The following is a 13,395-nucleotide window of genomic DNA, read 5'->3' as shown; positions in this document are numbered from 1 at the left end:
ACAGGTGCTTGAAGTGGATGGTGCACATCAGCAGTGGCCACCCGGCCCTGGTCACTGGCAGGGCTGTGTGCCCACCCTGGAGATGACACCCAGTCAGGCAGGGGAGCACATGTGGGTGTGGAGTGGGTGCAGGCCTGTCAGGTGGACCCAGGCTTGGAACCCGCACTACCCACAGGGCCCCTGTGCTCTGAATCCTCAGACTCTCCTGGACCTCCTGGATCTGGTGGCCACTCATGACATCAGGAGGCTCCTCACACAGCCCCTTTATACCTCCTACAGGCTGTGGGCCTCCACTCTCAGAGGCTCCGAGCTCCAGCAGTCAGGAACACAGGCCTGCCCAGCAGCCACCAGCTTCACACCTCACCCAACTAGCTGCACACCAAGATCTGAAAGACCAGGAAGAGGGCACTGTGCCCACCCCAGTCCTGCCTGGAGGCACAGCAATGGACAACCACCAGCTCCCAGGCCTGCTCACACAGGTGGGTAGCAGTCCCACCTGCAATTATGCAGACACAAACTTGCTTACACCAGGCCCCTTCTTCAGCCCAAGACCACCATTCTACCCGGTGGGCACAGCCAGGTACCTGCCACGCCACCCCTAGGCAGACACAGTGTGCACCCCGGAAAACCACACACACTTGACACCCAAGCACGCTCTGTGGGAGCATCCATCTATGCACACACCAGCAGATCACTGTGACCAGCCCTGGGGCTGAGGCAAGATTACCACAACTGCACTGAAGACCACGCACTTCACACAAGTGGACAAAACCAAGTTTTGCTGTGTTGTCTTTGGTTCTGGGGATTGAACCTGGGTACGTGCCACCAAAACCAAGCTGCATCCCAGTCCTCCCTGTGTATCCATGTACCCATTTTCATGTTACTAGGCATTGAACCCAGGGGTGCTCTTGCATCAAGCTGCATCCTTAATCCTTTTTTATTTTTATTTTTTGAGACAGGGCCTAAATTGCTGAGGCTGGTCTCGAACTTACCATCCTCCTGCCTCAGCCTCCCCAGTTGCTGGGATGAAAGGCATTCACTACAGTGCCTAACTAAAACCAAAACTTTCTAAAATAAAATCTTGGATGGTTGCAATGGTGCACACCTGTAATCCCAGTGGCTCAGGAGGCTGAGGCAGGAGGATCTCAGCAACAGTGAGGTGAGTCACTGTCTCTATTAAATAAAGTACAAAATAGGGATGGGGATGTGGCTAAGTGGTCAGGTGCCCACCCAGTTCAATCCCCAGTATCTGTCCCCAAAATAAACAAACAAATAAATAAAATGAAGTCTTAGGAACAACAGCTGAACAGTTGCCGCTACTGAGTACAGGACCACATATGCGCGGGAACGTGTGCGGGAACCTCCTAAGCCACTTGTCCATCAGACAGAGCCCTTCTGCAGGGACCCTGGCTTATGCTCCACCTGCTCCAGAATGCCCCGGGCACAAGAACAGCACCTTCACTCCAGATTTTCACCACCAGCGCTGGGTGCAGGGGCCACACCTGCCTCGCATGCATCAGGCCCTGGGCTCTATCCCCAGCACCACAAAGCCACCGAAACACAAAGTGGACCTCCACCTCAGGAGGAGCCAGAACAGCTGTTCTTCAGCAGGTGACAGCAGCATCTCTCTGCAAGCTCGGCCCCCACCCTGGCCAGCCCAGTGACGGCAACACCAGGACGGCAGCCACACCCAGAGCACCCTCGCGCCTGCGGGAACCCACAGCAGGGACGCGCCACCTTGCTGCTCGGTCACAGCCTCCCGGGGGAGGCCGGCGCGGCAGGCACCCTGCAGCACCCCATACTGACCACTTTCCTTTGGGCTTCGTGGTGAGGTCCACGCAGGCAAAGTGGAACCATTCGATGGGACACTGAAAAGGAAAGGGAAAGCCCGGTCACAGGCCTCGCAAGCCGGCGCCACCCACAAGACCCCCCTCCCTCTCCGTGGCCACGGCCCCGCCCACGGCCCCGCCCAGTCCTGCCCCGCCCCGCCCACGGCCCCGCCCAGTCCTGCCCCGCCCACGGCCCCGCCCAGTCCTGCCCCGCCCCGCCCACGGCCCCGCCCTCCGCACGCACGCACATCTGGGTTGTCGCAGCCGATCATCTCCCCGTAGGACACCTGGTGGCACAGGCAGTACGTGGGCTCGTTGGGATCCACAGGCATGTCCAGCACATCCGAGGGGTGCACGGACAGGATGGTGTCCGTGAACTCAGACCTGCGGGAGGCAAGGCGCTGACGGCGGGGCGGGAGGGCGCCACCTTCTGTCTGTGGCCCGGTCCCCTCGAAGGTGGCTGCACAGACAGACAACGCTGCCCAGGAGGAAACCTGCGGTGGGCTCCAGGCTGCTCACCAACTCTCCCTCAGCGTCCCCACCGCAAGCTAGGATCTGGTGAAATGCCCCGTGCTGCTCTGAAGGCTCATTTTTCAAGGACAACCTCTAAACCTCTCTGACCACACTGTGCTCTCCTACGAGTTTGTGGCGAGAAAACTGGCGTGGATGTGAGCAGCCACCAGGCGACGTTGCACCTGACGACCCCCAGATCCCCAAGCAGGAATGAGAGGGGCAGCAAGGGCAGGAGACAGGAGGGTGCACCCCCCTCCCACCGCCAGGGTGCCGAGACCACTGGACTAGGGGACAGGACCTCGAGGTCTACCAGTCCTGCTGGCCCTCCTTGGCTCCCAGCCACCTCCTTTGGGGCTCACAGGCAACCCTACCCACCAGGGACAGCTGAGGTTTGAAAGAAGCCTGCCCGCACCCCATCCCACACTGACCCGGGTCAGGGCACTCCCCAGCACTCCCACCACTTCCTGATGTGCCATGCCCCCATGAGAAGTCCAGTGCATCCTGTGCCCAGGCTTCCACACATGTACACAGATACCTTTACCCCAAATCCACAGCCCCAGCAGCTTGGGAGCCTGTCACCCCACTCCTGCTCAGCCTTCCCTGGGTTTCTGAGCAGCAGCGGGGCCCAGACCCCTCCCTCCTCCCCCTTCCCCCCAACCTGCCGCCAGACCACACCACAGGCCCGGCAGACCTCCCACCCACTCAGACACACACACACACTCCAGCACAATGCCGCCAGAGCTCCAGAGGGCTCCGGGAGCCCAGCCCCTTCCCCTGTAGGCAATCAGCTCTTCCACTGTCTCTGCATCTCTGGAAACAAAGGATTCTCTCTCATATCTGAGATCCATGCCACAAAAACTTGTCCAAGTCCATGTGCTCTGTCAATCTTGCTTCCAAGCACGTCACAACCATCCTTCAGGTCTGGAAACAGCTCTGTTTTTCCTGAGGCATGTGGCACTCCGTGGCTCAGTCACCTTTCCTGTCTGCGTCGTCACGCAGCCTGGCTGCAGCCTCTAAGGTGGCAAACCCTCTGACAACAGAGGTCTCGCTGTCTGTCCACTCAAACTCCTTCAGCTGGAAAGTGCACCAGGGCCCTACAGCCACACCCCAGAGCAGCAGCCTGCCCTGCTGCTCCAGATCCCTGTCACCCAGCAAGGACCCCACAGGCGGCTGATCCTCAGGAGCTGGGCAACCTCAGCCATCAGTGGCTGGCCACCAGCTAGCGCTGGTCCCACTGGTTCCAGGTGTAACGGGCTCCCGTTGCCAGACAGGCCAGTGGGCCTCCCAGCACTGCAGGAGCCCGTGTCCACACCTCGGGATCAGAGGCTACAGAAGAAAGGGCCCTTCGGCCCCACGCAGGCCCGCCTTAGTAGAAGGTCAGGCTCTGTGGTGTCTCGAGACGGGAAGCAGTTGGAGATCTGGGATGTTCCTCTCAGGATGGCCCCTTGGCTTGGCCCCGGAGGTAAGCGAGCCACAGGAACTTGGAACCGGGCACCATCCTAGGTCCCCCAGGGAAAGGGCTCTGGGAATGAAGCAGGGACTCCAAGCCCACACTGAAAACCCACTGCACAGGCAAGTTCCTGTGCGCCTTGTCCTTCTAGGGCCGGGTCCTTGTAGCCACACCAGTTCCCACACTAGCCCCAGGAGTCCTGGGTTCACATCCACCTGGCTACCTCCTGGGACCCCTCTAGTCCTCCACAATGGTTGCACACCACAGAGCTGGGGGCCTCAGGGCACCCCACTGGCCTCAACACCTATAAAATGGCCCAGGGCAGCACGGCCGCTCAGGGGCCACAGAGGACCTGGACCTGCACATAAGCAGATGCAGGCAGGTCCCACAGGCCCCTCATCACACCACCCACATGGTTATTGCCACCTGTCCAGCAGATAAGCCTGGAAGCAGTGAGCTATGGCCTCCTCCTGCTACTGAACAGGAATTGGCACCAGGCACAACGCAGCTCCTGCTGGGCGGGCCCATGGCTACCTGTAAGCTGCCACCTGAGAGGTGGTCCCACCAGGCAGGGTCCCTCCTGTAGCGTCAGAGAGAGGGGCTGGGCTCCCCCCGCGCCCCCTGGAAGCCCCAGTGCCAATCCTCTCACCCAGGGTGCCCTGGGGAGCATTCTCAGTGAGGAGCAGGCCAAAGGCTCCAGGTGCTACTGCCCTCCAAGCCGGAAAAATCAAGTCCAGGAAATTCAAAACCACATTTAAGTTAGGCGCGGTGGCTCAGCCTGCCATCCCAGAGGTTTGGGAGGCTGAAGTAGGAAGATCACAAGTTCAAAGCCAGCCTCAGCAACTTAGCGAGGCGAGACCCTGTCTCTAAATAAAAAACATGAAAAAGGCTGGAGATACGGTTCAGTGGTCCAGCACCCTGGGTTCAATCTTCAGTAACCCCCCCAAAAAAAAACATGTACAGATGTCAGAGGCTCTAGGGCCAGGAGAAGAGACCTGCAGTTGAGGGAGGGTCTACCCACCTCCTGGGACCAAGAGCCCACCCTGCCACACAAGCCAGCGTCACCACCACACGCCAGGGCCTTCATGCAGCTGCCACTTCAGGACACGTGCAGGGTTCAGGGCCAGGAAGGCCTCGCCTGGCAACCCGAGGCCCAAGGGGCACTGGGTCTGCTGCAGACACAGCCCTCCACCCGGCTCCACCTGCCGGGGCCAGAGAGTGCACACTGCTGGGGGAGAGGGGAGCGGACTCGGCCACACCTCCCTGACACCCAAGGTCAGACAGGCCATCAGAACTCCGCCTGTGATCCCGGCAGCTCAGGACGCTGAGGAGGAGGGTCATAAGTTCAAGTCCTCTCCCTGGAACCTGTGAGATCCCGACTTGAAATATTTAAAGGGCTGGGGTACAGTTCAGTGGTAGTGTGCTTGCCAAATGTGCATGAGGCCCTGGGTTCGATCCCCAGTACTAGGGGATGGGGGGACACATCATTTTCAAATTGCTACCAGTCAGTATTAGAGAGAAATCTTACAGAAAAAAGAGAGAAAATGTCCATAATAATGGGAACAAAGGTTTTGCTGACTTCTCATCTGAAATTACAGGAGACAAAAGAACACAGAACATCGTCATTAATGAAAATAGAAAGCAAGACAAACTTCAAGATCTACCTCTAGCAGAACTGTCCTTCAAAAGTGGAAGAGAGGATCGGGGCTGGGACTCAGCACAGAGCTTGCTGGGCAGGCCCAGAGGCCCCAGGTTCAATCCCCAGTGCCATGCAAAAAACAAAGAGGCAAAACAAAGACATTTCCAGGGAAACAAGAACCCAGAGGACTTGTCTCCACAGGTGACCCGTGACTACCGCAGAAGACAGTCCAGGCAAAGGGGCCTTGACAGCACCCAGGGGTGACCTCTATGTGCGAGCTGCAGTCAACTCAGTCTTCAAGATTCCACCTACTGTCACCTACACAGCACCACTTGGCACAGGGGGTCCCTGACGTCCTGCTCACCCAAAGGAGCATGCCCTTGGCCACCACCTCCCAGCCCCTCAGCCCCTGCTCACTGCCCACCATCCACCACCAGAGTCCAGCCCCCCAGCACACATATGCCAGGTCAGAACCTGGTGCGCCTGGGAGACTGGACTCAGGAAAGGCTCATGCTACACCCAGAACGGTGCCTGACGGGCACAGAGCAGGATGGACACAGGCAGAGCACGGTATCCACATGTCCAGTGCATCCAGCACACTATGTGGGGTCTCTGTGTGAGTTCACACAACAGCACACCTCCTAGAGCAGCTAGTACAATAGCAGGAAGGAAAAGAACACTAACAACATGCCTGACGAATCCAACTGTCAGGGAAGAAACAGATGGGCAAACAGAAAACGCTACCAGAGAGGAGATCTAGACACAATCATATTATCATCTACACACATTTAGCACAATCACAGAGCAGAGACTGCCAGTCTAGGAAAAAAGGACTCAGCTATTTGCTGCATATAAGAAACCCACTCGCCAGGCATACTGGTGCACAACTGTAATCCCAGCAGCTCAGGAGGCTGAGGTAGGAGGATGGCAAGTTTGAGGCCAGCCTCAGCAACTTAGTAAGACCTTTTCTCAAAATAAAAAATATAAAAGGGGCCAGGGATATAGCTCAGTTGGTAGAGTGCTTGCCTTGCATGCACAAGGCACTGGGTTCAATCCCAACACCACAAAAAATAAAAATAAAAAAGGGCTGGGGGTGTAACTCAATGGTTATGTACCCCCCAAAAAGAAAGAAAAACAAACACACTCAAAACAAAAAAAAAATGTGTTGAAAATGAAGGACGAGCCAAATATGGTGGCACACACCTGTAATACCAGTGACAGGGGAGGCTGAGGCAGGAGGAGCACCAGTTCAAAGCCAGCCTCAGCAACTTAGTGAGACCTAGTCTCAAAATAAAAAATAAAAATGGGCTGGGATGTGGCTCAGTAGTAAAGAGCCCCTAGGTTCAATCCCCAGTGCCAAAAAAAGGGGAAAGAGCACTAGAAGGAGAGGAGACGGGCCTTGAGCTGGAGGTGAGAGGCCCCACACGTAGAGCAGCAGCCAGACACACAGCCTGAGCAGCACTGTGGGCCCGGGCCTGGCTGGCCCTCAGGACACCGCCCAGCAGAGTGGAACCACACTCCATCCAGTGCCCTGCGCCGGGCCACCACGCTCATCTCCACTGCCTGCACAGGGCTCAGAACAGGATGTTCTGATCACAACACATCTAAAAAGTAAAATCAGTAAGTTATCAGGAAAATCCCAAATTAGAAATTGAGACACATACTTCTATGTGAGTTTTAGGTCAAGGAAAATCAGAATGAAAGTTTTTTAATATTTCAAATGAAATAAAAATTAAAACCCAACATATCAAAATGTATGGAATTTGCAACTAAAACAAATTAGAAGGTATAAAAATAAATGATCTAGGCAACCCACATCTTAAAATGCCAGAAAAAGAAAAGCAAATTGAACCCAAGCTGACGGATGGAAGGACACAACAAAGAGCAGACACAGCGGAAGCCACGGAGACTGAAGGCCAGCTCTCCTGAGGTCAGGACAGACAAGAGCAGACTACCAGCGCCAGGACCACAGTCATCAGCCGGCTCACCACAGCAGACCCTCTGCTGTCAGAAAACCTGGGGATACGCCAGGCACAGTGGTCCACACCTGTGACCCCCTGACTCCAGAGGCCGAGGCACATGGACTGCAGGTTCAAGCCCAGCCTGGGTAACTTAGCAAGACCTGTCTCAACACCTATAAAATGGCCCAGGGGCAGCACGGACATAAAGCCAGGTGCGAGGCTGGGCTCAGTGGTAGAGCGCTTGCCTAGCATGCGTGAGGCACTGAGTTCAATCCATAGCACCACATGAAAATAAATAAAGTAAAAACATTCTGTCCAACTACAAAAAAAAAAAAAAAAAAAAAACACAACAACCTGGTGCAGTGGCACACGCCTGTGATCCCAGCAGCTTGGAAAGCTGAGGCAGGAGGATCGCAAGTTCAAAGCCAACCTCAGCAAAAAAGAGGCACCAAGCAACTCAGTGAGATCCTGTCTCTAAATAAAATACAAGACAGGGCTGGGGATGTGGCTCAGTGGTCAAGTGCCCCTGAGTTCAATCCTCAGTACCAAAAATAAATAAATAAATAAAAATACAAGAATGGGAAGGATGTGGATGGCAGAGCTAAAGCACCCTCTGGTTCAATCCTAATACCACACACACACACACAAAAAAAAAATTCCTCATAAATCATCAGGTTTTTTGTCTGCTTTATTTGGTGCTGGGAATGGAACCCAGGGCATTGACCACTGAGCCACATCCCCAGCCCTTTATTTCATTTTAGTTTTTATTTTGAGATGGAGTCCCATTCAGTTGCTATGGCTAGCTTGAAACCCGCGATCCTCCTGCCTCAGCCTCTGCAGTAGCCACTGTACTCACCAAGGCAGACAAGTTTGTTGGAAAACACCTAGTACCAAACCTGACTCGAGAGCAACTTGAATCAGTAACAAAGCCCCTGGCTCCAGCACAAAGCGGAACCTTGAGATCAGAACATCTCACTGCACACACATGTGCCCTGGTAAAGCCGATCCAGAAGTCTAAGGGGCTGTGTGACCGTGGGGGAATGTCCACCTCATAGGGCAGAGCCTGGAGGTTCCGCCGCAGCACAAGGAAAAGCAGCCAGGCCCAGTCTGACAACCTGCTGTCAGGAGAGCACGGCTCGGCCCTCTCCCTAGCCCACAGCCGTGCCTGCAGAGGCCCCAGGCAGCGGCTGAGTTCTTTCTAGTGCAAAGGTCACTTCAGATTCGCTAGGCCTCTGGGGCCATTAAATAAAATATCTTGAAGAAGTTCAAGATAAACGACACATACATTTAATAAACACAGTCACACAACTTAACAGTGAATACATGCAAAACACATGTACGTAAAACCAACAGAGGGATACAGATGCGCCTTTGGAAAGGGGCCTGGCCAGCACTCGCTGTGGCACCCAGGGCTCTGCAGTTCCTGGGGGTGGCAGAGTGGCTCTGTAGGCACTGGCTACTGCACACAAACTCTGGCCTGGCGTGCCGGCAGCATGGACCCTTCAGCACACGCCAAGCTCCACAGAGCAGGAGCCACCTGGCCTGGGCGAGCACAAGGCTCACGGTCCTGCGGCTCCACACCCTAACCAGTGTGCACCATGCTCCTGGATAAAAAAGGGCAGAAAGCCCCTTACCCTCCTTTGTGTTTCTTCTTCTTGGGAGTATCTTCTTCTGAGGTCCTTCTGCCACGGCCCCGGGAGCCTCTTTTTTCTTTCTGACCTCGTCCTTCTGGAAAACAGGAAAAACCCAAATCACCCCAAATCTCTTTCACTAATTCACTACAGCAGAACAAGACTCACCCAAATACGATGTCCACCACCAAGTTCCTAACGCATCTGTTAGGCACAACTGCTCAAAACCCCAGCCAACAAGGACAAACAGGAAGAACACCACACTTGCTTTTCAACCCTCGTCCTCCGGGGCTGTCAAAGTCATTGCCATCCATCTTGTCCTTCAAGTCGGCTTCAAAGCGTGCCAGGTCAGCATCAAGCCTCCGGATGTGTTTATCCACCTGCAAACACACACTGGGAAGTTGGACTCAAAGGTCCAAGTGAAGCTCCTGGAGACGCAGGCACATGAGGAGCCCTAGTGCTGGGTCTCCAGTCATGGGTGAGCTGGACAGGCCACAGCAGGGCTCCTTTGGAAACCACATGTTCCTAACAAAAGAGTCTTTCCTGGAAAAACCTGAGCAGAGCAACAATGAGTAACAGGTGTGAAATGCAAAGGTAAGCAGGGGACAACTGCTGGGTGCAGGGGCCACACCTGCCTCGCATGCATCAGGCCCTGGGCTCTATCCCCAGCACCACAAAGCCACCGAAACACAAAGTGGACCTCCACCTCAGGAGGAGCCAGAACAGCTGTTCTTCAGCAGGTGACAGCAGCATCTCTCTGCAGGCTCGGCCCCCACCCTGGCCAGCCCAGTGACGGCAACACCAGGACGGCAGCCACACCCAGAGCACCCTCGCGCCTGCGGGAACCCACAGCAGGGACACGCACCACCTCCACCTGGGGAGGACCCTAGCCTAAAAACCCAAAGAATGAGTAAGCTCTTGAAGGAAGAAAGGCAGTGAACAGAACCACCATGCTTCAGGCACAGGACCAGTGGAAGCAACACCTAAGAAGGAGACACTCCTATGGAGCAGCAGCCATCACACCCAGCACCCGCCCTCCTTCATCCACACGGCCACACCACCATCCACAGGGCGGAGAGACAGCACTCTTCCATACCCGGAGACGACCCACCACCTCAAACTCTGCTGTGCATCCTGCTGACAATGAACCAAACCCAACGTGTTTTGTTTGTTTGCTTGTTTTCATAGTTGTAGATGGATAGCATACCTTTATTTTATTTGCTTATTTTTATGCAGTGCTAAGAATCGAACCCCATGCCTCACACATGCTAGGCAAGTGCTCTGCCACTGAGCTACAACTCTAGCCCCAAATCTAATTTTTTAGAAAGAGTCTGCTTAATCCCCAAATCTGGCAGTCTGGAGCATCCACCTAGGCAGCAGAACCCCAGAGTGAGCTTCAAACTCCAGAAGCCCACAGCATCACAAGATGACTTTGTACCACAGGGGTCCAGGGACAGACTGCAAGCTCAGCCCACAGGGGCAACAGAGAGCCCAGGCTGGGGCTGGAGCAGATCAGGGGTGCCATGCTCATACAGCATGCACCCACATGGACAAACTGGCCCAGCGGGCAGTGCCCCAGGACCCCCCGCCCAGCACCCAGAGCCTCACCATCTCGTAGGTCTGCATGGCCAGCTGCACCTTGTCATCGCTATACTCCTTGCACTTGCTGTAGGCGCTCTGGATCTTCTGCAGGTGCGCCACACGCTGGTCTGGGGAAAGGGTCTTCACTGTGGAGATATACTCTGCAGCCAAGAGGTCGATTTCTGCTTTTTTATCTGGTGGAAGATGCACCACATGTCACCAGGCTAAAAGCAGCATGACAAGGCCAAGTGGTGGCAAGAGCTGGCCCAACAAGAACCAAGCCCTGCCTGGAACATGACCACCACTGCCCACAAAGCAGCTGTGTTCCAGGGGTGTGCGCTTCATGGCATGCACTTGTGAGCTCTGGGACTCTCTAGCACTCTGACTGGTCAGGGGTCCAAGGTGCACACTAAATGTTAATTTTGTGTGTAGACTAGGTCTCATCCCCAAAATAGTTCATTACACATATGCAAATATTGCAATTGGAAAACATCAAAAATCTCAAACACTTCTTTTGGATAAGGGATACTCAACCTACGTGTACAATTTGGAAGTAGGAAATTTTTAAAAGAAAAGAAAAAAAGCAAGAAGTGCTGTGACTGAAAATGATGATGGCTAAGATGTCACTCACATGGGATGCAGTTCAGAGGTGGAGCACCTATCTGGCATAAGCAAGGCCCTAGGTTCCATCCCCAGCACTCCCCCACTCAGCACATGTACACATGCATGTGTAAACACACAGATGTGACATGAAAACGTGTAAAACTCCAAGAAGCTACAACTGACTTTAACAGTACCAGCGCTCTCTCAAAGACACTAGTGATTCAGCTCCCTGGCTGCCCTCCAATCCCCCACTGCCTCCTCTTCTGGCTTTGGGAGCTGCTGGCTGGAGTCAGCACCCAGCTCTGCTAAACCCACCTTCTGTCCTCTGGTCCAGCTCTCGCATCAGCTGGAAGTTCCTCTGAAGTTCACAGGGAAGGTTCTCAATGCCTGAAACAAACATGGAGCCGTGTACCTCCCAGGAGGGCAAGGTCTGCCACCTAGCCTTTCTTGGGTGTCTGTAACAATGTGCTCACTGGCTTCTGTCTCTGCTCATGTCTGAGAGCAGAGGGATTAAAACCTCCTTCTAGGGGCTGGGGATGTGGCTCAAGCGGTAACACGCTCGCCTGGCACGCGCAGGGCGCTGGATTCGATCCTCAGCACCACATAAAAATTAAAAAATAAAGATGTGTCCACCAAAAAAACTGAAAGATAAACATTAAAAAAAAAAAAAAAAACTTCCTTCTAGAGGTGGGTCCCTGTACTGGCTGGCTTGAAAAGCCACCAAAGCTGGAGAAGCTAGCAGGGAATGCCAGCTAGCCAGCAGAGGCAGGGAGACAGCCACAGCTCCTCCCAGGAGCCCCACCCACTCCTCAACTCAGACCACCCCCCTCAGTGAACTCTGACCTCCAAAGCCAGAACCCCATCCTCCTTGATCTCTCCCTTGCCCTGTAGTGCAATGCACCAGGCACTGGACACAAGGCAAGCATGTTCTCTCATCCCTGCCCAGCACAGCAGCCACTGGCTACGGACAGCTGAGCACTGGAAATGCAGCCCATGTGACAGATAGCCCCTGCAGCCAGCAGTGACCCTGTGAGACAGCTGGAGAGAACACCAACCTGCTTTCCTGTCTGCATTGCACCTCTAGACCAAGGGGACACTCCCCCAGCAGATGTCCACGTTGGCTCCCTCTTCTGTTCTACCCCAAGGCAATACTTTTTAGCCTAAATCCAATCTTTCAAATCTGATGTCAGGCACTGTGGCTTCCTCAATTGGCCCAGGGCACAATTCACAGCAGCCTCTGGCTTCCCATACTCTCCCCTGGCCCTCTCCAATCTGCCCAAGGGACAGCACCCGCAGCACCTCTCCTGTCGTTCCTTTGTGTCTCGTAATATTCTGTTAACTTTTAAACCACCTGTGATACCTGCTAGAGAGCTGCAGGGAAACGGGAGTCCCGCTCCCGACCTGCACCCAGCAGGTGCTCTGGGGGTAGCACAGGAAAAACCTCATTTTAAACTAGCCTCAGGAGGCCCCCTGGTGGGCACTGGAACAGGGACGGCCCCGCTCCTCTGGCAAAGGGTGGAACCGGGCGTCCCTTGAGGAAGGGATGGATCCCACGCCCCGCTGGGGCCTCATTTACTCCTCTGTGCAATGAGGGAAATAATCACTCTCCCGCTCTCAGGGGACCGACCACCTGTAAACTGCGCGGGCCTGCCTCGGACGTCAACCCACTCAGCAGGACGCCCTGCCTCGGCCTCTGCGGGACGCCACCGGTGGGAACCCGGCAAAGCCGCGACCGCACGCACCCGGCCAGCGGGCAGCTGGGCAGAAGCCGGGTGCCCAGAGCGCGGGGCGAGCCGCGCGCAGGTGCAGAGCCAGGGGGCGGGGCCTGGTGGGGCGGGGCCGACCCGCCGGCCCCGCCCCGCCGTGACGCACCTGGAATCGGCGCGGCCGAGGCGGCGGACCCCGCACCGCGCCCCCCGCGCCCGCCCCCCCACCTCCGCCCGACCGGCCCGCCGCCGCCCCGCCGCCCCGGCTCCCGCCCGAGCCCCGGGGTCCGCGCGCGGGTGTGGGGCGCGAGGTGGGGCGGGCCCGCGCGCGGCGGCGCGGCCCGGGCGCTTACTGTCCAGGTAGTGCTCCAAGTACATGGCAGTCGCCATCTTCGTCCGCGGCCGCGCTCAGGATCTGCGCGAGCGGGCGGGGCGGCGGCGCGCTCACTATTCATGAGCCGCGTGTGCGGATTGGCCGGCGG

At 55.8% G+C, this 13,395-nt stretch overlaps 1 protein-coding gene across 3 annotated transcripts in view; it reads right to left on the bottom strand.

The window, feature by feature from the left end:
* The window catches only part of Ing5 (inhibitor of growth family member 5), a 16,493-nt gene extending 3,098 nt beyond the window's left edge, over positions 1 to 13,395 (bottom strand). Inside the window, exons 1-7 of one of the 3 annotated variants that reach the window (XM_078018458.1) lie at positions 13,267 to 13,395; positions 11,523 to 11,594; positions 10,632 to 10,798; positions 9,292 to 9,403; positions 9,027 to 9,120; positions 2,078 to 2,213; positions 1,807 to 1,868 (exon numbers count right to left, since the gene is read on the bottom strand). In XM_078018458.1, the coding sequence (XP_077874584.1) occupies positions 1,807 to 1,868; positions 2,078 to 2,213; positions 9,027 to 9,120; positions 9,292 to 9,403; positions 10,632 to 10,798; positions 11,523 to 11,594; positions 13,267 to 13,303 (680 nt within the window). In that variant the 5' untranslated portion in view covers positions 13,304 to 13,395. Of the gene's footprint in view, positions 1 to 1,806; positions 1,869 to 2,077; positions 2,214 to 9,026; positions 9,121 to 9,291; positions 9,404 to 10,631; positions 10,799 to 11,522; positions 11,595 to 12,262; positions 12,792 to 13,266 lie in introns of those variants that run through there. The other 2 variants (XM_078018460.1, XM_078018459.1) reach the window with 2 other exon arrangements.

This window comes from Ictidomys tridecemlineatus, chromosome 7 (genome assembly GCF_052094955.1).
Source record: "Ictidomys tridecemlineatus isolate mIctTri1 chromosome 7, mIctTri1.hap1, whole genome shotgun sequence".
In the NCBI taxonomy this organism is placed as follows: domain Eukaryota; kingdom Metazoa; phylum Chordata; class Mammalia; order Rodentia; family Sciuridae; genus Ictidomys; species Ictidomys tridecemlineatus.
The sequence above is the reverse complement of the archived record's forward strand: the minus strand, read 5'-3'. Positions and strand labels throughout refer to the sequence as shown.